The sequence below is a fragment of the Aphelocoma coerulescens genome, chromosome 2 (assembly GCF_041296385.1).
Source record: "Aphelocoma coerulescens isolate FSJ_1873_10779 chromosome 2, UR_Acoe_1.0, whole genome shotgun sequence".
Lineage (NCBI taxonomy): Eukaryota > Metazoa > Chordata > Aves > Passeriformes > Corvidae > Aphelocoma > Aphelocoma coerulescens.
In genome coordinates this window covers 117,114,623-117,141,574 of record NC_091015.1, presented here as the reverse complement: position 1 = coordinate 117,141,574, position 26,952 = coordinate 117,114,623, and the positions used below count along the sequence as shown (strand labels likewise).

The window sequence follows — 26,952 nt, the reverse complement described above, 5'->3', positions numbered from 1 at the left end:
AAGCTATCCACAGCTCTCCTAAGAATGAAACAGTTTTAATCTTTTCTGATCCATGTTCCTGCCACAAACATTCACCGGCAGTATGATAGCTCCAAGAGGAGACATCTGATTCTTGACATTTAAAGATACAATACTGGTGAAAAATAGTGACGCTGTATTAACTGCAAACAGCTTGTGAGGGAGTAGGTGATGTACTCCTAAAATGTATAATCAGAACAAGCAATAATTTCAACCTTTTGATTTTTTATTTTTGACTCAGAGCCATGAAAAAGAGGAATAGCTTGATAAACAAATCTGGACACGTTACAATAAATGTTTTAAGAGAATTTATATTCCATGGCAAAAAGAAAAGTAGGTTGTTTTCCTGCTGGAGAAAGTATTAAGGTACCCCTGAGTTTCTCAAAAGGGTCTCAAAAGCTTGCATAAAAAATGAGCAGTAAATGAAAGCAAAATTGGAATTACAGAAATCAAAGAATTTGTATCCTGGTAACATTCAGTTAATTGACATTGTAGTGCTAAATGAAAGCACTACAACATCAAATTCCCTATACCCCTACTGTGACAGCCTTATAAATTCAAAAGGTACACATAAAGGTCTTATTTTTCCCACCTGAAAAAAAAAAATCCTGTTCTAACATGAACAGTTTCTTTGAAATCCTGAATTCTGGACCAAAAAAAAAAAAAAAAAAAAAGAGCTGATATATTTTTAATTTTAGCAGCAACACCCCTTGTTTAGTTATCAGTGACCTCTGGGGAAACTTGAGACATCAGAGCAAACCTCCATCCCCCACAAACACCTGAGACAAGGCAGAGCACAGTTAACAGCAACCAGTTCTCCACACTGTACCTGGAGGTACTGACATGACCGTTCCTGCTGACACGTCTCTGCCTTCACCACTGTCTGGTCCATGTTAACTGATGCTTTCTGGTAAACTTCACGGGCTCTGCTCACGGTTAATGTAGAGGACCAAGAGCTTTTCTTCATTAACTGGGAGTCCAAATTCACAGGCAGGTTTGCACAGGTAGAGCATTTGACATCATTATTGCTTCTGGAGGACTTCACAGTATGTTCGCTAATAGTGTTATAGGCTTCCATAAAGTATTGGGAAGAAGAGCGATCAGGGCATCTTCCCATGGTCATGACCCCACTGGGACCATGATAAATGCAAACATCATTGTCCAAGTTGTCATCTGAACTCCACCATCCCGATGCATTGGATCTGGGCTTACCTTCTGATCGCCTTTCTTTACTCTTGCTGCGCTTCCCATACCTCATCGTCTGTGACTCCTCCGGGCTTGCTTTCCCCCCATTGACGCTCCCCTTGGATGGTCCTTCCAGCGAATGGGACTTGGTAAAAAGCTTTTGGACAGAATGAACCAGATGCCGGATCCTGCCCGGGCTGTCGCTGCGGTGCTCCATGGCAGTTCTCTTGTACTGCAGAGTGTGATAGCCATCCCGATTCAGAGGCAGCTGCCGCTCAAATTGGTCCAAAAGGTTGGCAGGAATGCGGTTGGTCTTGTTGGCAGTTCCATGGGGAACCAGAGCACACTCGTCCTTGAGTTCATGGTGGGAGCTGTAATGCCTCCGGGGAAATGTGCTGCTGGCAATCTGATCATTGTAGGGCACCATGCACTCGGCCTGAAAAGAGTTCCTTTGAGTGTAGTAAGGGTGGTCTGCGGGGTGGGGGTCCACCGGGTTTAACAAATATGGCTTCCTGTCCTGGTGGTGTGGCAGGCTGTCACATGCAGGGTCACAGGCAACCCCGTGATGGTGACTACGGCTGCCAGATAATCCCTTCATCGTTGACGTAAAACGAGTCCCAAAGTCATCTAATACGTATGGCTGTGTGACAGGCAGATCTCAGAGAAAGGCCTGGAAGAATGAAACACAACAGAAACCGTAAGATATTCAAGCTGCGAGAATAAACAGCATGTGCATGCTTAGCATTCTTTGTTTCTTATTGTAAAAATAATTGGAATAAACATTCTCAGACTTTCTATCATTGAATCTTTCCCACATCCAACATGGGATAAGGATACCTAAGTAGTACACAAGAAAAATTATCTTGTTCTATTAGCTGCAAAACAAATGCAAAAAATTTTTTCCAATATGAAAAGCAAGGTAAGTATTGCCACCTCTACTCTAAAACCTCAGTCCTGAAAACATTCATGGACAGGGGCCTCCCAGGATGCCTAAACTGCTCATCTGCATGTTTTCAAGGCCAAATGCATGTGTTAAAAAAGATATTTTCTTTAATGGAGCTCTGTCTGGAGTTCTTTGGGTCAAACACAAAGCATGGTGCAATTAATGGGAAACTTTTCCCTAACTTCAATGAATATTTTTATTCAATCTCCATTTGTCTGCCTAGACTGTAAGCATCTCAAGACAACAGCAAAACATTATTTCCGTAATTATTTTCAAATTAAGAATAAAATAACAATAAATTACACTAACTGTCAAAACAAAATCAAACTATTTAACAACCTATATATCTGTGGGGTTTGTATTTACTATTTGCTGGCTCCTACTCACTAAAAAAAAATCATCTTATTCTGCTAATGCATGGCTTGATTTATTTCTCAATAGTTTTTCAGTGTACTAAGCAGTGTTCAAATATCCCTATATACTCCTACCATTAAAAGAACTGGGATAGCCAAACTTTGCCCACAACAATAACAGTGTAACACTTAATTCTTGATTGCAGTTATTTGTCCCTGAAGTGACTCACAATGCTGTAGAATTTGAATTACAAGTTGAAAATGGAAATCTTCATCCCAAGTAACATAATAACCACTCTGTTTGAGGCCAGATGTCCTCATTTCAGCCCTCAACTCTAGCAAAACTCTGGATGCAACCTATGAACTAATAATGCGTAAATTAGGGGGTTTCAGGTGTGGCAAAGCAGTCTCACGGTGCCATCTCAGCAGCTGAAGGGCAGAGGACTCCTTAGAGGATGCTTTCTTATACTGCACTGAAATGGGACTCACTGGGCTACTTTATTCCCTTCTGGCATGGCTAATCACATAATACTTTGGGAAATGTAGGTCTTGAGATCTTTCTTGGAGTAAGGATAAACATACACAGCAAACAGGTTTCCACTATGCTCCTCCTCAGCTAAACTTCATGTTTTAACAGGTTGTAGACATTGTACCTACTGGCAAATTGGTAACAATGAAGTTTTCTAAAATAGCATTAAATTAATATCAGTCTGGAAGAGCATGCTCTGCACTTCATCAGAACTTATTTTATATTTTCTTCTGAACCTGCACAGAGCCAAAGAGGAGTTTTTTCCAGTATGCTTCTAAGCTAATCTGGATGTCCTGCACTTAATTTCCTCTCGCTGGATCCCTGCAATGCAGAAAATATTCCTTTTCAAGAGACCTTGGATTCCAAAAAAAGAGTTTTCAAAATACCACAAAAGGCTCTTGAAATATTCCAAATGAATAGCTGACTGATTTACCTAAAGAGAATAGCTAAAGGCACCTTTAAAAGCATGAAAATAATATATTCAGAGAGCTGGACTTGTCAATTATACTGTAGTGATGATCCTTAGCACTTCTAAAGAGAATTTTACATCCCTACCAAGAGTTTTAAAAATATGATCTATTAATCTGTGTAATTGAGAAACATCCAGAGGGATGGAGTAATAGATTAATTACTTAGGTAATTGAAAATGTGACTTGAACAAAGATACCCCATCAGGAAGAGTACTTCTAAAGGATATAAAGACCAAATAAAAAATACCCCAATCTTTGCCATCTATGAGTATTTTTCACACATCAAGGCTTATGAAAACAAAACTTCAGCCAGTTAATTTTTACTTAAAACGATTTGCAATCATGCAACAGTCCTTAGGATGATTGATAAATTCTCCTAAGGCTAAAAATAGACTAGTGTGCTATATAAGATAAAAAAATTTAAGCCTTACCTCAAAGATAGGAGAAAGATATGAAGGAGTACAATTAACTGGGACATGCCCTAAAACAGTGATTTATTTTAATTTTTTTCCTATCTGAATGGCTATGAAATTTTCATACACTGTGGAAAAAAGAGTATATGTAGGCAAAGAACCAAAAGGACCAATGATTCACAGCATAGTGAAGTCATGACAGGCACAGGGGATGCCATGGAATTGTTAAGAAAATGTAGCCTTAATATACTGATACAGCAAATTGGCTGGGATCAGGAAGCACTTGATCTGATTTATGGACTGGGACAGAATATTGTGGAGAATCTTGAAACTAAAAATGGACTTAAAAGATGCAGCTATGGATTGACCAATGAGAACAGTCATGTTACCAGCTGTGTTTTGGATGGACTGGCAATATGGATGCTAAGGAGGATGTGCAAGAAGTGGTAAAAAGTGAAAAAGCTTATGAAAAGTGACATTTGTCACTTTTTTCCTCATGGTCTTCTCTCTTCTCTGTGCAACGTTTTTTTGAGAGAAAGCGACAGGCTTTCAAAAAAATTGTGGAGGAAGATGGGCTAAGCACTGCTATATGAGCTTGGATGGCAAGTAGGATGGAAATGTTTCGGAGAAAAAATGCATGTATTTCTACACCTATTTTGAGTCTGAGCTGTCAATGGATCTTTTATGAGGAAGTACTGGAGAAAAAAGCAGAAGATAGATTGGATGATCTGCCCAAAAGGAATCAAATGAACAGATAAGGAGAATAACAGAGAAAATATGCTTGTGAAAGCAAAAGATCACAGGATTATGAAAAATCAGGTTTAAAAGAAGAGGAAAAAAAGAAACAAACAAACAAGCAAAAACCATAAAGTGATAGAAAAATCAAGCCAAAACCAAAAGGGAGAAGCCAACCTGAGTAAAAAAAAGGAGTGGTGGTAATTTATTCCCAACTCCTAGACTGCTGGATGCATTGAGAGGGTTTTTTTCTTGTGCAACAGCACTGAAAACATTTATTTTATCATGAAAATTGTGATTAAGAAACCCCACATAAGCATTTACTAGAACATAGCTTCATTTTACCTTAACTGCTTCATTTTACCTTATTACTGCTGCCACAGTATTGACAGTGCAATGAAGTAGGAAAAAACCCAATCAGGTATCATAGTGCACCTTCCAGGAAGGAAAGAATAAGTATAATATGCTCAACACTGAAGAAAGGAGTGTTGCTTTTGTTAAATATTTAGTGGACAATTCTTCTGCACAAAATCTCCCCAAACACAAAACCTAAATCACTTTCACACTCACACCTCAATCGTGTTTTAATATGTTAATATACATATAGAAAAATTTCTATCTTACTCTCTGATTTCATCGGTATTTTTTCCAAGAATATGCATCATTTTCCGTAATTGTGTTGGCTGAACCTATACATCAATGTTTAGTGCAATTAACAGCTGGAGACAGGGCTATCTGATCATGCCATGAGTAGCTAGAGGAAGCCAATTAAGGCTTTTATTGTATTGGTATTTTTTGGCCAAAATAGGAACATTTAATTACTCATGAAATAGGGCAAGACAATTGATGAACACGTTATTAAACAGTGCAAATAGCAGTTCTATAGAGAGCTGACCAAAACTACTTGATGGCATAAAGAATAAATGAGACGTTAAATAGATACAGCATTGTAAGGCTGAAGAATGCTTACTATATCTACATTCATGTTACATTTGCTTTTGTTTTCTTGAGGATGCCCTGGGTATGAAGGATACAAATATATTCATCCTTGTCCCTAATGTGGTGTCCCTAATGCATAACAATTTCCTGGAATAACCCAGTGGCTAGAAAAATGCCTATTTAAGTCCTACATAAGTAAAATGATAATGAATGCAAAATAACAAAACCTGAATGCAGAAATCACCTTATTTTTTAGAAATTTCATTTAACTATATTGTCTACTCACGTGTTCCAAATTTACTCATAAAACATATCTTTGAGAAACATATTCTTTCCCTTAGATATATGTGCAACCTTCTGTCCTATAAAAGATTTACTGATATGCCCCAGAGCCACTCCAACTTTATCCAACAAGACTGCAGAATGCAGAATATGCTGGAACAGAGGAAAGACTCCTCTTCTTGAGCAACAGCACTCCCTGTCTCCCTGTGCCACTGGGGGGGGGAGGAGGCAGAAATCAGGAAGGAGGGAGAGGTGGGAGGATGGCGTTTTACTTCTCATTATCCTGTTCTGATTTAGACTGGTAATAAATTCAATTAATTTCCCCAAGTTGAATCTGTTTTGACTGTTACCCATTATGGTAATTGGTTTGTGATCTCTCCCTGTCCTTATCTCAACTCATGAGACTTTTGTTATTCTCTCCCCAGTACAGTCATGGAGGGGAGTGATAGAACGACTTTGGTCGGCACCTGCCAGGGTCAACACCTCAGAAACTGATGGACTTGTGGTTACCTCCTTCTTGCCCTTTTTGAAGGCTGGGGTAACATTTACTTTCTTCCAGTCCTCAGGTACTTCTCCTGACTGCCATGACCTTTCAAAGATGATTGAGAATGGTGTAACAATGATGATCACCAGTTCCCTCAACACTCATGGGTGCATCCCATCAGGGCCCATGGACTTCTGTATGTCAGGTTTGACTCTATGTTCTGTAACCCAATCCTCCTCAACCATGGGGAAGTCTTTTCTTCAACAGAGAAGTTACCAACAGAGACACCCTAATTAAGCATAATCAGGGCCACAGCACCTTGGGTCTAATATCCTTGTCTGTTCAGAAACCAAGGAGGGAGAGATGTTGATTTTTTTTATTGTTTGGTGAATGTTGTTCTCCTAAGATACAACTCAGTGAGTCAGAAGACTCTTCTGAATCTTCAGGTGTCTGCCACGTCCAGAAATTGAAGTGCTGGGACAGAGGTGGAAGGCAAGTAAACACATTGTGTGTTTACATGTATATACAGATCTGAGTGAGGAGGGCATTTAATCATGTGCACAAATTGAACCACACCAGATTGGTTCTTACACCTCAGATTGCAGCAGATTTTCAGAGAAATGCTGAGTTACTGGTTGAAGTGAGAGGACATTTATGGTGCTTCTTAGCAGTACTGTTTATAATTGTGCTCTCATTTTATGCTCTTTGGTAAACAAAGATAGGTTCTGATTTCCATACTGAACTCCAAAGAGTCTCAGAATTTGCTTATTTATTTAAACCCACACTATGGAATGTTCTCAGTGAAATTCCTTTCCCCAGTTCTCAAACTTTTACAAACAAGTGGAAAATATGTTTATGCTGAGAATCAAACTTCCACATGCTCCTCATGCAGGGCATTGCTTTATCCCAAAGGTCTTGATATTTTGCAGCCATTATGTGTGGCCTTTTTGTTACATTGCATCACATTAATGAAAATCTAGACATCAATAAAAGGATACATATTCTAAAATTCACCTATCAAAATATTTTATTAAAGGTGTTCAGAAGAAAATGAGGTCTCAAATTATCTTCCTAATACATTTTGGCATGTAATATGAACGATTCAGTGCCTTGGGAAAAACTCTCAAGAGAACATCTAATTTTTGCTTCTGTGTCAGCAATCACACCAGGCAAGTGATATTTACAATATAATTTAATCTTGAACAGTGGACAGGGAGTCATAAAGAGAAATGTATTGGCCAGTCAACTCATTCCAAGTTCATGGGGAGATCAATAAGCGGGAGTAACTGGGGGAAAAAAACATAATTAAGCTTTAGCTGATCTGTGAGGAGGCCCTTGTGAATGGTATGCATAGAGAAAAAAAACCAAGAAGAGAGGCATCCCACCAATGGTGTAATAAAAATTGGTGGGTTTTTTTTTTCTGTCTGCATCCAGCAATCTTTAGTTGCATATATTTGTGGTGACAGGTTACACATTTACATTTGACTACTGTTTCCATCCATTTGCTTTTGATGAGCAACTGTGGTGGCCAGTACGAGGACAGTATGTGCCTGAAGGTTTTGGCCTTGGCTTTCCTTTCTTCATCTCTGTGGCTAAAAGCAAGTTGATTTGCCACTAGGAGTGTCACGAAATCTGTAGTCACTAAAGAAACCTAACACATCATTAATCTCTGAGTCATATCGAAATACATTACAAAGTCTGAAAGAATTCTAGCAGTAATATGTCAGCAAAATTTTGACACAAAGAGACTGATTTTTTCAATCCTCTTAGGAGTGTGACCGGCAATATGCAGGATTGCACGCAAAGATCTTGGGCTCTACAAAAAAGAAATACTAAACTGTGATTGTCCGCTCTTCCACTCTCCTGATTTGCACACAAAGTAACAGTCAACTTTAGAAAAATTCTGGTCTGCTTCAGTGATTAGTAATATACAGTGCAATTAGACTGCTCATTACTTTCCAGTGGTGTGGGACAGAGTCTGACTCGATAAGGTACAGCCCATCAGCTGGAGAGCCTGTTGTGAATTCAGAACTGCCAATGGACATTTTCTTCTCCCAGAAAGAAAACAAACAGGATATTACGTCTGTATAATGTGCAAGTAAGATAAGATATTAAATTGAATCATTTAATACATGTAGGCAGCATTGAAGCATATACCTCATTGATGTTGCATTTTAACCTTCTCAGTCTGTGGGATGATGAACTTTATGACCTTAATATTTTTTTTTAAGCAGAACTTGCAGTGAATTTCCAGAATGCTTTGTCTGGGGGAACAGTAAAAGGGAATGAAAAGGAAGATACACCAAAATTGGGAATGAGGTTAGCATGTACTTACCTGGGTTGCTCTCTTTTAGGTACCCTACTGTTGCACCTAAGTTTGCAACTCTATTTTGCTTGCTTTCTTCACAAAAGATTTCTTAAAATGAAAGGATTACAGTCACTACTTTCTATCAATAGCAGATAATCAATATGATATGGGTGTCTTATCTCTGGATAACAAAAGGAAGCAGGTATGAGGCACAGGCCAAACATTCCTACAGCACTGGCATCTGATAAAAATAGAGAGGCTATCACAGTGGCATAAAACATGCACCATTAAATGACTAATACAGATACAGAGATATCAGGTATGTGTTTAGATTCCTGAAAGCCAGTCAGTCATGAATGTCAAAGGTTTATTTTTCTAGTAGGAATGAGGTGATCAGCAGATCATCTACCCTACATTCAATGGATACTTTTCCTGTCAAAGTCAAAAAAATTCATGGTCTTCAATATGGTCAAATAGTGAAAATGGACATTCTTGCACTAAACAAGCACTTGATCCTCATTGCAAGGACACCAGCATGACTAAGTCAAGGAGCCACTATAGCAAGTAGTGACTGACAGGGATCTAATGGAAGCTGCTAATCAGACCTTGCACCAACATTACACAAACCCCATCTGCATGAGTCATTAACTCATTTTCTACCAGTTTTTAAGTGTTTTGCAATCCTGCAGCATGGCAGTGTGACAGGTATTACAGTTAAATTATTGCCTCAGCTACAGGTTTTCATGCTCTCTAGACCTTTTCTATACATATATTGAAAGAGCAATATTCACTGTAAAGCCGGGGAACTGGCATTAGTCCTATGCACTACACTGCTCTCAAGACACCTGGGAATCCATATTTTGATTTCTATGATGGCAGTGACAGTGTGATTATGTAATTACATGACTTTGCTGGTCTTGACCAGCAAATCTCAAGATTCAAACTGTCTCTAAGCTTTTTATTTCTTGCTATTTAGAAATCAAGTGTATTACTGCAACCCTAGGGCATATCACCATGTCCCGCAGCCGTAGGGAGGAGGAGAGAAGATCCAGCAGGCAGGAACTGTGCAGCAACATTGATTGATTTAATTATTTTACAAACTCTTTTATAGACTTTTTTCTTCATAGTCTAATTGGACAAAGGATCAGCCACCCCTTGGGGTGATTGGCTAAAATCCTAAAACATCCGCTGTCAAAATATTTTTCTACTATACCACAAACAAGACTTTTCAAGGTTGCAGGTGTCTTGGTTGTTTACATTCCCTGCTACCTCTTCTGTGAGAGAGAAAAGTCTCTCACGGACTTAGAAAATAGCAAGAAAATCCTTGCTAGCAGCATTTCTGTATCCACACAAGTGAAACATTATGTTAAGTATTTCTTGCTCCATGAAAAATCATTCAACTCAATTTAATGAAACATGGTTTTACAAGACTCTACAGCTTCAGTCTTACTAACCCTGACCCCATTTAGCAGAAATAAAGATGATTTCTTTGAAAAAATATTCTTCCAAGTACATTATGATATTTTAATTCCAAGCAAAAGTGGATGCTACAAAAACATAAAAGCATCAGAATCTCTGTGCTTGCAGATGGTCTCCCATCTTGGCTTTCAATTGGTAGCTCTATTTGAATGGTGCCTTCCCCTGAACATCTGTTGTCAGCCCAGAAACTAATGAGAAAGTGTCTTAGTGGAGAAACCCCATGGAAATGCTACAGAAGTCCTGTGAAGACCACGGGTAAGAGTTGTGAAGACATTGTTTTTAAGAGAATGACAATACAGGCCTTATTAATCACCACACTAGCCCACTGGTTGCCCCTACTAGCCCACCACAAAGAACATGCAAAGCCTCAGTGAAACTGTCCCACATCATAACTATGAGTAAGAACTTCCTGGAAAATTCCCTTCATAGTCATTTTGGTATTATGGAGCTTTGACTGTATCAACAAATGTCATCACTTTGATCACCCTGCTTGGTCATGGATATGTTCCAGGTTCTTTGTGCCCAAGCCAGGTTTCTCCAGTGAGGCAGTAGGAAAAGAGGAGAGGCATACAGTGCCAAGAACGTTCTGCTCATATGCAAGACCAGCAAACTCCTACAGGAGAAAACTGACTCCTGGGAGAAACAGGAAAAAGCCCTCTCTGAAGGTGTGAGATAAAAGAGCTCAGCCAGCAGGGGAGAAAATTCATTGGGCTGGTAGAAAACAGTCATGCTTAGATCAAAACTTAATCTTTCTCATTTCAACCTGTTCTCTCAGCTCAATCTAAAAGGAAAAACCAGCAATTGTGAGCTCAGTTTGGCACTGAATAAGAAACATCTGATCAAAAGGCAGAGTAACAGGATTGTTTATTTCTTAAACATGGCTATAGCACTGAACTTCATGAATTTAAGGTTTAAAAAATCCCACAAACAACTAAAAACTGAGCCAAATCCTCATATTTGCTGTGGTATATAAATGCAGTTAAATAACTTTATCCACATTATCTTTGATGGCTACAGTAACTGATCAATATTTGTTGTCACACAGTAGATGAAATGGAAATAATTTCTAGTTTTATAGCAATGCTATGAAATAGAGTTAGATTTGCCAGAAATCTTAAGCTTCTTGCTCAAATCAACTTGTCTCATTTCACCTCTAGAGGCATAAAAAAATAATAAGAAACATATAAAACTTCTTTTCAGAGGAAAATATTTACTCCAAATATTTTCTCACATGACTTTAGTTATTAAGAGATTGAAATAGTAACCACTTTTAAAGATGACTATTTTTCACAGAATTCAGTGAAATGTTTTTGAGCTGTGGCAAACTGGGAAATAAATATTTATGAAGAATGTCTGAAAAAAATTACTGGTACTTACAAAATCTACTTATCAAGTATCTCATAGAGTAAAATGTGACAGCAAAAGGAAGAGAAAGTCTGTGGGTAAAATGTTCTTCCCCAGGCATGGCACAAGACAGTGGCTGTATCCCCTCTGGGAGACAATTCTGCCCTTGAACAGAGGATACAACTTCTCATCTCCTGCTTTGAGCCTTCATTCAGCTCCACCTAAACCACTGAACCACCAGCTACATTTAATCAATTAATTTACAAAAGCAACAATTTAAAAGTTTTACAAAAACCCCATAACAGTAACCTTCATTTTTTTATATGATTCTGATTGTAAACAAAAATAATAAAAAAAGAATATCTCAGACTTTTCTGCTATTATTTATGCACATGGAATTTTTTTCTACTGTGCTCGTGCCTCTTTGTTGTTGTTGGGGCTTCTTTTGGTTGGGTCTTTTTGGTGCATTTTCCAATAAATTGAACCAATGGTCTGCACATATCTAGAAAAAAGCAGATTTATAGATTAAAGACTACTTTCTAGAAGTTAATCTTGAACTTCGTTTGTTTATGTTGAGGTATGCATACAAATGGCACACAATAAGAATTTGATTGTAGGAACTATGTCTATCCAATAAAGAATCAGAAAAGGGTTCTATTAATATACAGGTAAAAATCAAAACAAAACTTAAGTACTGCATACAAACTAATGAACCCCTGCAATCAGGCTAAAAACTATTCATAGAAAAAATATTTTCTAAACAGTGAACATGGCTTAAACACTTCAGAAAAGGCTTTCAGAATAGTTTTTAAATCAGGAAGAGGCAAAAATAACAGAAAAAAATTTATTTGATTGAATGAATTATTATGACTAATAATCTAATGTTGGATGCCCAAAAAAGAAAAATGGGTAAACATCCTTATAAGCTTGAATCACACAGGTCAGCTTTGCAATGTCACAGAATTTAACTGTGACTTTTTTATTTCCACAGTTTGTGACTAATCTTGTATGAGTTTGATGAGTTTGAACAGGATTCACTCTGAGGCTTTGACACTGTGAGGAATGGTGGTGGTACCCTTATATTAGGTGCCACCTAAAATGCTTATGCATGTACTTCACATCCATGTTTGTAAGAAACTCAGATTTGAAGACGATTTCTCTTCACTATGTTCATTCTGTACAGAAGCTCATCACAAATCACTGTGCTGAGAAACACAAAAGGGTAAATGAACATCTTACTGCTGAAGGATGCTTGACTCCATCAGCACATTAGGCATTTATACACTGCGTGTTTCACTCTTGGGGGCTCAGAGGGAATACCAAAGCACCAGACTCTTTTATTTTATACTAGCCTTGTCTGAACTTCACACATTGCTGACATGAAACACAATAATAAAGAACAGAATTAAAACTTTTCTTTATATATAGAGAGTAAAGAAATCAAAATCAAGGAAAATATAATCAAGAATATTTTCATTTCACTTGAACTTTTCTGTATTAAGGAGCATTCATTGATACAGAAAAACTCAAGTGGGGGGGATTTGAAGAAAAAGCACTAAATGAAAAGGAGAAAGAGGAAGTATGAGCTTAATTCCCTTTTTTTGCACGTTACTATTTCCAGCAATGCCCCAATTGATGTAACTTCATAGATCTCAATGGAATTGCTCCTGAGACCCACACGAATAACAGGAAAGTGCAGAATGAAATTAATCTCTGCTTTTAATATTTGCTGGTTTAACGTAATAGTACAGAGTAAGTATTCTCCATAATATTAAGTAGGTAGAATTTTAAAACTACTAATAATGCACTTTAGAAAAGAATGCTCACAGCTCATTGCTTCATCACACAGAACCACCATAAATAAAATACACTTTAGGGAACTCCTGGAATTTATTTTACATATAATTGCAAATGACAGCGTGTTCATATACTGGAATACCGCACACTCTAAAGTGAAAAGCCTTATTTCTAGGTTCTACTGCAAAGCATCTTGTCATGAGTATTTAAAAAAATCACTGAAGTAATGCATTTGAAGTTATTTTTAATTAAATGAAGTTCTAATATTCTTTAAAAACTACCTGCGGAGTAATACTCAAGTGCGCAATAGTTCTGTAGCACTGAAAATACTTCAGAAAAATGATTCTTCAAAAGAGTAACACCATAAGCAGACTACTATATATGTCAAACTGGTGATATATGCAGAATGTCTGGTTAATTCCTTGTTGCTTACTTCTCCCAATTTAATTTCATTTCAAGGTGAAGGGTAAGTGGTTTCATAGAAACTTTAATTAGCATACTAAAAAGACACACTCCCTTAAACCTGAATGAAAAGCACACAGCCTTCTCACTTTATTACATATTTCAGCTATTTGACTGAAATCTCATCTTTCCCATCAGAGCATGAGGTTCATCATATGTTAAATGTCAGCATTATTGTGTAAGTTCAGGAGGAGCCACAGGGGGCTATGCTGTTTGTCCTCATACATAATATGAGGCTTATAAAAGCCATACATAAATGCTACTATGGAGCTACAATTTATTGCTGACATAGTGTACACCTTGTGGAAAGATAGCAAGTCTGATTTTAAAGCTAAGAAGTAACAGAATCTGCCTCACCTCCAGGAAAATTGTTCTGAAAATTAGCCACTGATGCATAGCTGCAGCTAAATGTGTTCAGTATCCACTTCCAGCTAATAGCTCTGGAGATTTTTCAATGAACCTTTTCAGAAGCCCTTACCATAAGCCACGTTCCCTGCTGCTGCTGTGAGATAGAACTATTTCATGCCCTTATATATCTTAAACTAAAATGACTGTGTTTCTCATTCACATCTGAAAGTAGATTTTCTGGCCTTTAGTAACTCTAGAAACTTCCTTCCATCCAGCCTTTGTCTACTTTATACATTTCTTATCAGATACAGCTCTTGTCAGATGTGCAGTGAAGTTGTTAGGCTGTATCAGTAAATGCAGATTGGTTCTTGCAAATTCCTCAGTCTACAAAGAATTTAACTGAGACTAGACATGTTAACCTTTGCTTTCACAAATATAATTCAGAATCACTCCCAATGTTCAAGTAAACTAATTTTATCTTTCTTTCATATTTTCTACCACTACCTTTTATCAAAGTTAACTCTGTACTGAAGAAAAAAAATGACACTAGCCCCATAAAACAGTAGCTGATCTAAAATTTCATGTCTATCCTCTCTCTTGGGAAGTTCACAGTGAAGCCAGACCCGGTGGTGGTTATCTACTCTGACAGTCAGGCTGACCCCTGCCAAAATGGCAATGCATGTAAGCACTGGCAAAGAAACAGGATGCATCACTTAGAAAAACTGCACTACTGCAACTGTAATATTCAGTGCACTTTCAGAGTGTACATTTTAAGGCACTATACAGAAGATCCAAAGAAAGAATATTGTGAGATAACATGGATATTTGGTTTCAGAAATATATGATTTCGGTAGTACTACTTTCTAGCAGATGCATGAAGAGCATTGGTTTCAGTAATATCGATTTTGAAACTATTTGAGCATGAATCTTATTTTAAATTAAAGTATTTTAGCTTCTTTTAAAAAGCTTCTTTTAGCTTGCAGATGGAAACTGCTTAAAGGATATTAGTAAACTAATTGTATTATTGTTATTCCAATGATAATATTTATGCATTGATATTCTGAAACTATTTAAAAGACTAGTAGCCTTTAGGGTAGAGTTTAGTTCTGCTTGAGGCTATAAAATCCCTCATTATTATCTAAATTACTGAAGGTAAAACAGCAGCAGAACGGAAGACAATGATGACATAGGTTGAATCTTATGGTTGGCAGAGTCCAGGGATCTTCAATACTGTACAGTCACAGAGAGTCCGGCCATTTGCATTTTGAATTCCTTTGCTTCCATCCTAGAAAGCCTCTATGGAATAAGGTGTGCTTCAGCAATATTGGGATATATATCTGTTTTATCCTGTCTCTTCCTTACATTTTATTTCAGGTTTAAGAAGAACTGTGGTTAAGATGAGAGGAGAGGAAGGCCCTTAATTTTATTTCACCATCTTCCATAAAAAGTTTTTGTAGAACAGTGTGAAACAGAAGAAGGAACAAAACCCATATACTCCACAAACTCACTGAAATCACACCAAATAAGAACACACACTTAGATCCAACAAACCCAGTTAATCTTTACATGAGTGAATGTAGTGGCCTGACCCTGACTGAATGCCAGACACCCACCAAAGCCTCTTTAACACTCCCCTCTGAAATTGGAAGAGAAAATAGAATGAAGAGTTCATAAGTTGAGATAAGGACCAGGAGAGATCACTCAGCAAATACTGTCATGGGCAAAACAGACTCATATTGGGGATATTAACTGAATTTATCACTATCAAAATCAGAGCAGGAAAATGAGAAGCAAAATAAGATCTTAAAAACACCTTCCTTCCACTCCTCTCTCCTTCCCAGCTTTACCTTCTCCTGCCAGTGGTGCAGGGAGACAGAGAGTGGGGGTTATGGTCAGTTCATCACACTGTTCCTGATGCTGCTCAGGGAGAGGAATCCTTCCCCTGCTCCAGTGTGGGATCTCTCCCAAGGGAGAAAGTTCTCCATGATCCTCTCCAACATGAGCCCATCCCACGGGAAACAGTTCTCCACAAACTGCTGCCACATGGGTCACTCTTCCACGGGGTGCAGTTCTGCTGTTCCTCAGACATAGAGTGTTCCAGCATGGGTACTGGATCACAAATCCTGTTTTAGCATGAGCTCCTGTCTCCACAGCTCTGCAGGCCCCTGCCAGGACCCTGCTCCAGCATGGGCCTCCCAAGGGTTCACAGCCTCCTCTCAGGTGTCCACCTACTCCAGCACTGATCTCCTCTATGGGCTGCAGGAGCACAGCTGCCTCACCAAGGTCTGCACCATGGGATGCAGGGGAATCTCTGCTCCGGCTCCTCCTTCCCCTTCTTCTCCGCTGACCTTGGTGTCTGCAGAGTTGTTCCTCTTACATATTCTCACCCTGATCTTCTCTGGCTGCAATTAAATCCACATAGTAACTTCTTTTTCTTCTTCTTAAATGTGTTACCACAGAGGTGTTGCCACGACTTCTGACTGGCCCAGCTTCTCACAGAAGCCACCCCTGTAGCCCCCCTGCTACCAAAACTTGGCCATACAAACCCAAAACATTCCACCCCTCACCTCTGCATATCATATATTTAAGGATTATCACAAAAATCCACATTCGCCACGCAACCCACCCTTGCATCAACAAAACTAACCAAACTAAACAAAACAAAAGTCACCCCACAAAACCCAAATTAACATCATCACAACACAGAAAAAAAATTGGACAATTTACACAAAATTCATCCCTTGTCCACCACAATTACAATCAATCCCCTTTTTGACATTGTTCAGTACTTGTTTTGCCCATTACTTCTCCCAGTTACTATCTTTATCTCAAAACCCTCATGATCCCATGTTTTGGCACCAAAACCACCATAGTGGGTTGACCCTGGCTGGATGCCAGGCACCCACCCAAGCCTCTCATTTACTCCCCTTTAAAACAGGACAGGCGAGAGAAAAGCTAAGGATGTTATCAACACCTTTCTAGCTACCAATGCAAAGCACAGCACTATGAGAGCTGCTATGGGAAAATTTCAGCCAGATCCAAGACAGTGAATATGTTGAAAGTTAAAAAGGGATAATCCTACTATTTAAAATTTTTTTTCATTATTAGGGTAAGTTCTTTATTGGCTGACAATAAAGCTGTGTTTAGAAGAGCCTTGCATACTTTAAAAAAATCATTCCTCTCTTTTCCTTAATGAAAAGAGACTTGCAGGTCAAGTGCATACATCGAGAAAGTTCAGAATAAAACTCTGGAAGCAGCATGAAGAGGTCTGTGATCTCTTCTACTCTAAGTGAATAGGAAAAAACCTGCCAGGCATGCTAAGTCTGTTAACATTGCTTTAGTTCCATAAGACTGTGATTTTAAGGGAAGTTTATACGGTTTTTATAGAGCAGTTAAGGGTATGATCTCAGACAGTTACAAAGTGCATCTTTGAAGTCTACAGAAGAGATGTTGTACAGCAACAATAATGATCTGTTAAGCATTATTTGCCAGGCCTCCTCAGTAATAAGGTTTATACAATCCCCCATCTGTGCACTCATGCCCATTCTTCCACCCACCACCCTACCTCCTGCCCTGCCTCCCTGCTTCAAATTCAAACTGGCAGAGGTTGAAATACAAGATTTGTACAACCGCTAGAAGTTTTGGAAAGAGAGGCAAATCCCACATGTTTCCTGACAGTGGGAAAAACCATAAAAGAAGCTGAATCTTCTCTAGACATGAAAGAACCTTAGTTTTTGCTCTTTTTTGGCTCTAGTGGCACACGGTACCATGGACACAATCCATAGATAGGACCTTGTTGATGCACAGCGTTGGAAATGGTGGCATCTGAAGATAAAGAGCAAAAGACACAGAGGGCATCATGCATCCTCCAAGCTCTGCCTTCTTTTTCTTTCAGTATCCACTGGCCTCCCAAGTACGCTCCTTGGAAACCTAGAAAAGCCAAGGAGCTCAATGAATTGATCCCATCTTAGGTTTCTTGCCATCAGCCTTCAGGGTCTGCCTGATGCAAGAATGGCTGTCAGGCTCAGATGGAGACATCTAATTTATTTCCTTTGGTCCTGCAGTTTGAATCCTCTGAGCTGACTGAGCACCTCTTACTTTACTCTTACAGCACACCTGGGAAACTTCCTCCATGTGCTCAGGTTGATTTGACCTCTGTTAATTCTCACCTTACTGGGAAGTGTGAAAAAAACATTTTTTCCCTTTAGTTATGGAGAGTGTGTGATTATTTGGACTGAGTATGCAGCTGTATTTTCTGCCATTTTCTCATAAAATTTTGAACTCAAATCTGATTGAGGCAACCACAGTACCTGTATAGATGATTACACTCTTACAGGTCTCATAAAAAAATAGAACTCACACCAGGGCTGAACATTTAGAAGTTCACTTCTCATAACTTTTTATTCCTGTGTCTGATTACTCCAGTTGAAGAAAACAGCCTGTCTGCTGTTGACAAAAAAAGGATATGGGAAAAGACTGAAGATACATATGGAGTACCAAAACCACGATCATGAGTCAATGAAATGTTCAAACAGTTGTCATACACAAAGCTATAGAAAGTCACATTTCCCAGTTAAGCTGTTCAAAATGACCTTGACAGGCTTGAGACGTGGGTCCATGAGGACCTAATGAAGTTCAATGAGGCTCAGCGCAAGATCCTGCACAGGTGTCGGAGCAATTCCAAGAACAAATACAGGCTGGGTGAAGAACTGATTGTGAGCAGCCCTGAAGAGAACTTGGAAGTGTTGGTTGATGAGAAGCTCAACATGACTCAGCAACATGCACTTGCAGACCAGGAGGCCAACCCACATCCTGGGCTGCATCCAAAGCAGCACAGGCAGCAAGGTGAGGGAGATGATTCTCCCCCTCCGCTCTGGTGAGACCCCACCTGCAATACTGCAGCCATCTCTGGGGACCCCAACATAAGAAGGACATAGACCTGTTGGAGTGAGTCCAAAGGTGGGCAACATAGATGGTCAGAGGGCTGAAACAACTCTCCTATGAAGACATGCTGAGAGCTGGGGTTGTTCAGCCTGGAGAAGACTCACAGCACCTAAAAGAGGTTTACAGGGAAGCTGAAGAGGGACTTTTTACAAGGACATGGAGTGATAGAACAAGGGTGAAAATTCAAAGAGGGTAGGTTTAGATTAGACATTAGGAAGACATTCTTTACTGTGAGGGTGGTGAGGCACTGGAACAGGTTGCCCAGAGAGAAGCTGTGGATGTCCCATTCCTGGATGTGTTCGAGGTCAGGCTGGATGGGGCTCTGAGCAACCTGGTCTAGTGAAAGGTGTCCCTGCCTGTGGCAGGGGGTTGGAACTAAATGATTTTTAAGGTCCCTCCCAACTGAAATCATTCTATGATTCTATGAATTATGACAGTTGTAAAAAACACTATGCCCATCTCCTTTTCATTAATATTCCTGGGTTTTTTCATAGACAGAAGTTTGAGAAACTGGAATGTGTTGTAGTAGAAAGCTTTTTGGATTAGAATTCTACTGTAAAGTTCTTTTAATGGATGTTCTAAATCCAAAATTGTACTAATAGAAACACTTCTATTAACATATCTGTTAATCTTCTACTAAAAGAGCATGTTATTATAGCAAGTCTGAATATCCCAGAGTCATGCAGGTAATAAAACAAAAAAATCTTTTGTACTTTTAATTCCAGTTCCCCCATATTCTTGCAAGTAGCTAAACCAATCCCTGACATCTGGAAAAGCAAGCTATCAAAATTTATCAGTCCTTGTTTCACACATTCTAAACCTTACAAGAGAAGTTGTGAAGGTTGTAATATTGTCTTTCTCTGCTCAGGTTGGAGTGATTCTGCTCTGGTTGATGTCTGTGTTCCTCAGCACAACCTTCAACCTCCTCCTGGAGGTTATGATACCCCCTTTTCAAAGTGACAAGTTTGCTGTAGCCTCTTGCTCTGGTTAGTTTGGTGGGGTTGTACTCAAAAGGCAAACTGTGGAAATCTTAGACAAGGCAGTCACAGGCTTCTGCCTACTCCTTCTCAGATGGCAAGTAAGACTGTTGTTACCGAACTTTGTGGTTGCCACTCTCCCATGGCCTGAAGTCCCCAGGAATTGTTCATCTTGGTTTTCCTCAGCACTAGCTGTGATTAGAAAACAGGTTGAGAGCAAGAATGCAAAGAAAGAAGTTTTCTTAAAAATTCACTGAATAACAAAGTTATGTTTGTTTTCCTAAGCTGGCAATTTTCATGCCACTGGTCATCAATAGTATGGCTAAAAGCTAGATGTCATGGATGAAATATACCTGGAACGCAATCAGTCTGCAGGAATATTCAGCAATTAACTTAACACAAGCCTCCTGTTTCAAATTTTTTCTAATGACCAACTAGATGCCCTTTGTGAAACTAGAATAATTGGCAAATGGTTTTCTAATTGTCAGTAACTGGATATTTTTTGCTGAATACTTAATAATAGGACTTCTTTTCAAGCTCTTTGATGAAGAGCTTATGAACTCCACAGTATTTTTATGACACAAGGGATATTATTCCCTTTTCTTCCAAGTAAACTTCAGCCCACAGATGATTTTCCCTGGCTTTAAGATGATTTGTCCTCAGAAGTACACTCTCAGGGACACATAAGCAGCATTGTGTTTCTAAAGAGTAATGTTCTGGTTGAAAGAGAAGATGTAACCAAGTGTGATAAGAAACATGAAGAGGAGTTAGAGGAATATGAAATGCTCCATGGCTAACAGAGCTTGGCTGCTTTAGAGATAAAGATGACAATCATAAGCAAAGAAACTGGCTGGTGGTATTAAACTACTGGCCGAAGAAATCCTTTCCCGTTTCACCTCCTGGTCTGTTACAGCTTGTGGTACATATTTCTTAACTTCTTGGACTTTGGGGTCTGTAATGTCATTCTCCTTGAAGCATGAAGAAACAGAATGTACACAGCTTCCCAGAACATCATATGATACTGAAGAGAAGAAGCGAAACAGGAATGTCTCAGTGACGCCCACAGGAACAGTCACCATTGCCAAATTGTCAGCATGCTTCTGCAATGCCAGACCACAGCGAGCATATGGATAGTTTAGGCTTCCTGCCATTAGACTGGATTAGCGAAGCACATGGTTCATGCACATCTAGTCTAGCTTTGTGTCAGTGGAAAAAAAATTCCCACTACATATAGCCTACCAGACCTAAGGAACAAGGGCTAGTTCTCAGGCAACTTCCGTGGAAAAAGCCTGCTGCATTTGTCAGGTTCTGTGGTACCACCCTGGAGAAACCCTTCATGTGATCTGTGATTACACCCCTGAGACCATGAACTGAGGTGTGAAACAAGAATACCCTTCCCTTCTGTCGAGCAAACATGACTGACAGCTCTGCAAAATCCCTCCAGCAGATGACACTACCAGGGATTTTCATTCTGTTACAACTCACGCAGGCTGCGTGGCAGCAATTTGTGCAAAGCCTGCTCTCCACAGCCTCTCCAGGCAAGAGGGGTTTAGTGAGAGACATACCCAGCGAAAGATACCCCCAGAACTTTTAGTGAAAAAGTGTTCTGTATCATTTGAAAGAGAAAACTTCAAGTCTGGTGGAATTGGATATTTCAGGTTTCATTTTCTTTAGAAAAACATTAAACCCAAGCCACAAAAAATGTACTATGTGAGTAACACACAGTGGAATACCAAACTTTTATCTCTTTAGTAGCAGATTCTGGTACAGTTGGCAGGGCTGTTGTCTCTGTTGCAAAATGACCAAGTCATTTACTCTATTTTCATGTATTTTCCTTATGGAAGATTATTCCATCAAAAATTTAGGGTTGAAACTTGCAGTATACTGACAAAATAAAGTCAGAATATACTATCCTGTATTGCAGTTGACTAAGTAGCTAACTTTCATCAGTCCTGAATCAGCTAAAAATATGGTTATATAAAATATTCTTCCTTTTGAAGCTGACACGGTTATTTATATACCTGTTCATAACTCATATTACAAATCGGAGATCTAGGAAGGGTTCCAACTAATACATATATATAATATAATATACCTGTACATTTGTTTCGCTTCAGACAAGAAGCAAAATATAAAATTGGACAACAGTTAAATAGCAAGTTAAATACTGGTTAATATATACATCTATCATTCTGCAAACACACATAATTAATTAAACTAACTTGAATAATCCTATGCAAATTCATCTATTTGCAAATAAAAATTCATAATACTAAATATTTGTGAACTAGAGGACAAAATGTTCATGCCAAACACACAGTTGAATACAGTGCTTAAAACATTTATTTCGTGTTTGCCTTTCATTTTTTGGCATATTAATTGAATTTTCTTTTGTACTGGCAGCATACAGGAATGATTTGATCAAGAACTCTTTAAATATTAGCAATGAGCCAGAGCAGCCTCAGAGGAAGGAATCTTGTTAGTTATAATGTAAATGCAAACACATGCAATGTATATTTCTGGCATAATACTATTGTGGCCTCACCTGTAGGCCAAAACCATTACTACCCAACATAGTATAACTAGATGTATTTTCAATTAATACAGAGAAATGTCTTTTTAAAGACGTTGTCAGGTATCAATGTATGTTTTTCCTAATACTTGTAATTGGACTTGATATATATAATTTGATTATATTGTAAAACTGAAAATAACAATTACCTATGTATAATTTCAGTAAAAGAGTATTTCTAATTATCGTACCTCCCTTATAAACTCTCAAGCCAAAGTTAAAAAAAGAAACTACACATCACTATGTAGGCTCACTCTTCAGCAAAAAAATGCCATGTACATCATCCTGCAAAACTGATCACATTCTTTGCTACAGTTATTATTCATTGCTGTCAACTACTAGTAATTTTATACAATAAAAATTATTCCAAGTAAAATACCTTTAAAATATCTTCTGGAAGCATTCTCTTTATAATCTATGAAATATGAAAATACACATTTGTGATTTAACATATTAATTATAGGAATCTAACTCTTCTGGCAGTCCTTCACATCCCTCTTGTTTGTTCCTGCACATAAAACTTAGTCACTGCTTGCACAAGGAAATATTGGAATGAAGATCACTCCAGATTGGGTGCACAAAAATAGGTATGTTTAAATAGGTCATAGCAAGATGCTGTTGGTAGAGACTGAGTAACCACTTTTATAAACTCTGACTTTGTACATACACATATTTTCCTAACAGCTCTTTGCTATGCTGTGTATTGTGTTCTCAAGCATAATTTTATAATTTATAACAAAGGTACTTCCATGCATGCTTCACTGCTGAAACCAGACTGTGGAATGAAATAAATTATACTGCCAGCTTCTTTATGGTTCATTTACAGTAATCCTTCGATATACTGGATGAAGTTGTAAGCCTATAAAAGAACATGTCATTGATGCCACTGTGAATTTCATGAGGGTTTAAGGTGTTATGACCATGCATGATAAACTGTAAGACACTGGAAGAATTAGAGATATTGCAATTTCTAAGAACTACAAAATTTGTACAATGGTTTGAGTTGGAAGGGACTTTAAAAATCATCTTGTTCTAACCCCCTGGACATGCATTTAACTCATTAACAATTACTACTCTAAGAATGTACACATATACTGTATTCACATGAGGCAGGGATAATTGTGGTTTATGCATTACATTATTTTGAAAATATCTGCTTGGCATATTCATGACAATGCAAACACATTCACATGTGTTCTTACTCATCCTCTTCATAAATATTAATTTACCCAACTGATGTGGAAGTACTGTTTTTCTAAGCATTAGATAATCCTTCAGACAGTTTTGAATTCTAAAATGGAAATAGTCTTTTCCCCCTAGACAGCAGTCAGTGATCAGAATAAAGGTAAAACTTGCAACTTCATCCTTCACTCAAGACCCCCATAATCTATACATAAACAAAAATGAAATGAAACATGAGCTCAGCATTCTCTTATTGCTATTAATTATTCAATAAAGTATGTTATTGTATGTTTATGGAAGACTTTCTTTAGTAAGGACTTATTGCTCAACTAACTTCTGTCCTGAATCCAAAATTATCAATAGAATACCAGATCCCTTCACCGGCTTAAAAGATATCGAAGGAACTCCTAGGTATTGACAAGACAGGACACAGACCAAAAATGGGATTCACAGTTTCTTACACACTGTTCATTGCACTCTGTGCTGCCCATCTGTTCTCCCTCTAACCTTGACACGGCAACTTTCAAACACCACTGGTGCAATGCAATCATAAGGAACTCCATAAGGCCTCCTGTGAAGCAAATTGTGACAAAGAGGAACATCCCCCTTAGTAGGAGGCTCATGAGAATTGGCAGTTGGTATTTTGGAAGGCTGCTTTAAAATTCCCATTTCTTGCACCGCAAGGAGGAAAATCCCACTTCTTAAAAATTATATGTTGTTGGATTACGGCGACTTGTGCAGTGAAATGTACCACTGCCTGTAATCTACGGTTGTGTTTCAACAGTTGGAATGTGCAATATGAGTGGATCTGCAATATTATAACTCAGAAGTAAAAAAGAAGGAAAAAAGAGAAATGTTTTCTGTCTTTTACCACTTCTGGAGACTACATTTAAGGTGGTTTGGGGAAGAAATTAATTGAAAAAATTCTTTGTGTAAAAGGAAAAGAAAAAAAGAACATCCTTCTTATCAAGGGAGACAACAAAATACTTTTACTGTAGTACATTTATATCACTGAAATATTTGTATCAATTTTATGAGATTAGGCTAAAAATGAATCTATTAATCATATTTTAATGCTGTGGAAAACTATGTTTGCATGTAAATTACTGCAACACCCACAATGGCTTGCGTTTTCACCCTACAGAAAAAATGCCAGACTTCATAAGCATATTTATAGTGCCTAAAACCAGGCTGGTGTTTGTAAGAAAAAAAAAAAAAAATCTTGATACATTATCAGCTGCAACTGAGGAATAAATGGAAAGGAAGGAGAAGTGAACTGTGACAGATGATAACAGCAGGTTGCTGAATTTTTCGGTTACTTGCAGACTGCTTGTGGGAAGAGGTCGCGGCCGTGTGCTCTCAGCTGTGCCACATTTCCACAGTGACATTCATGAACTTGAGGGAATTAGACATGGGTACAACTTGCCCTGGCTTTCACACAGCTCAAGAACTTGGAAATAGTGGCAAGAATGCAGTATGAACTACAGCCGACTTCATTAAGTCTGCCATCATGTCAAACAGGTGGTACTACAGCTCTATGCATCACAATGGTATGTTTTATACATGAGCATATAGCACCTCTTACTTCTATGAAGACTGCTAAACACCTTAAAAACCTTCTTTATAACCTTAACACACCTCTGTGGGTATGAGCTGACATTTTCTGTTACTGGGAGTTTTCCTTTGAAATATTCTTTTAAAACTTCAGCTGAAAGAATCCTAATATAAATACAACTAGTGAAAATATTTTGCTTTGCTTATTTAAAAAAAAAAAGTCATCTTAACTTCAGTCTTTCAGTCCCAACTCTTCTACTTTCCCCCACTTGCTCAGGGGGAAGGGGAATGGGGCCTGTGGTCAGTTTGTATCGGTTTCTCTACCTCCTCACACTCTTCCCCTGCTCCACTGTGGGTCCTTCCACTATAGGCTGCAGTCATACAAGAACTGCTCCAGCTGTCTCCATAGGATACAGTCCTTCATGTACAGACTGCTCCAGGAAACATGATCCTGCATAGGCTTCTCTCCATGGGCTGCAGGTTCCCCCAGGGCATGTCCTCCTCCTGCAGTGTGGGGTCCTCCATAGGCAGCAGCAGGATCTCTGCTGCCCCGTGGATGTCCATGGGCTGCAGAGGCACACCTGCCTCATCGTGGGCTGCACCATGGGCTGCACCATGGGCTGCACCATGGGCTGCACCATGGGCTGCACGGGAATCTCTACTCTGGTGCCTGGAGCACCTCTTCCCCCTCCTCCCTTGCTGACGTTGGTGTCTGCAGGGCTGTTTCTCTCACATTTTTTTCTCACTTGTTACTATCAAAATGCTAACTTAAAACTTTTGGGGAAGTAGAGACAGAAAATAAATTGTGCTTATGTTTGATCTTCATCTTAGTCAATATGGTCTTGGCTATGATGTACTCAATAAGTCTTTCTAGAGGGCAATACAGTACTTTCTCTCAATCACTGATAGAAAGCCCACAAAAAAAATCTGGCCCTGGCTTCTCTCTAGCTTTGCATCTCTATGCAGTTCATTAATTTAGTCCTACATGTTTCCCAGAACACAGCTTTCAATACCACGAATATCCAGATACTCCCATATTTGCCATTTTTTGAGAAACAAGGACTAAATGAAATAATGAGACAAAGCCCTGCTGTGACCTAATAAATTTTTCATGGTCTGTATTGAGAACCCCCCTCCCCATTTTATCAAGGTCTAACACATCAACACTTGCAGCCAGGTTCTCTGATCCATTGCACAGATTCAACTGAGTTTGAGTTGAAATTCAGTTGTATGGGCAACAGTACCTGAACTGTGGAGTAATTCAGGCTATGCTGGAAGCAGAACTTTATTGTACCCCCGCTCTGTAACACCCTGTGAAGAGGGAGGGTTTATATGATGCCAGAATGACTTTTGCTTTTATATCTCCTTCATGTATATTCGCAGCTCTGTAGACTATTGTTGTATAGTCACATAGTTCCTAGCTAGGTCCAATACTTTTCCCTACCCTTTCCAAAAACACATTCCAGAGGCTCCAAGCACCGGGGGGTCCAAGGCACCTATCCTATCTTGGTTCTTGCTGGGAGCTAAGGTTGAAACCAGCTCTTCAAGACACATTTCCATGAACCAAGTTTAGTTGCTATCTAGAGGGGGGCTACACAAGAGGTGGAACCTAAAGGGGGTAAATTACTTCATCA

General features: G+C 38.7%; 1 protein-coding gene across 13 annotated transcripts in view; it reads right to left on the bottom strand.

Annotated features, from left to right (window-relative positions):
* Nucleotides 1–26,952, bottom strand: part of DLGAP1 (DLG associated protein 1) — a 254,699-nt gene that overhangs the window by 133,475 nt on the left and 94,272 nt on the right. For all 13 annotated transcript variants that reach the window (XM_069004530.1, XM_069004525.1, XM_069004521.1 and 10 more), the window contains one exon: nt 848–1,873. In XM_069004530.1, the coding sequence (XP_068860631.1) occupies nt 848–1,801 (954 nt within the window). In that variant the 5' untranslated portion in view covers nt 1,802–1,873. The remainder of the gene's footprint in view (nt 1–847; nt 1,874–26,952) is intronic.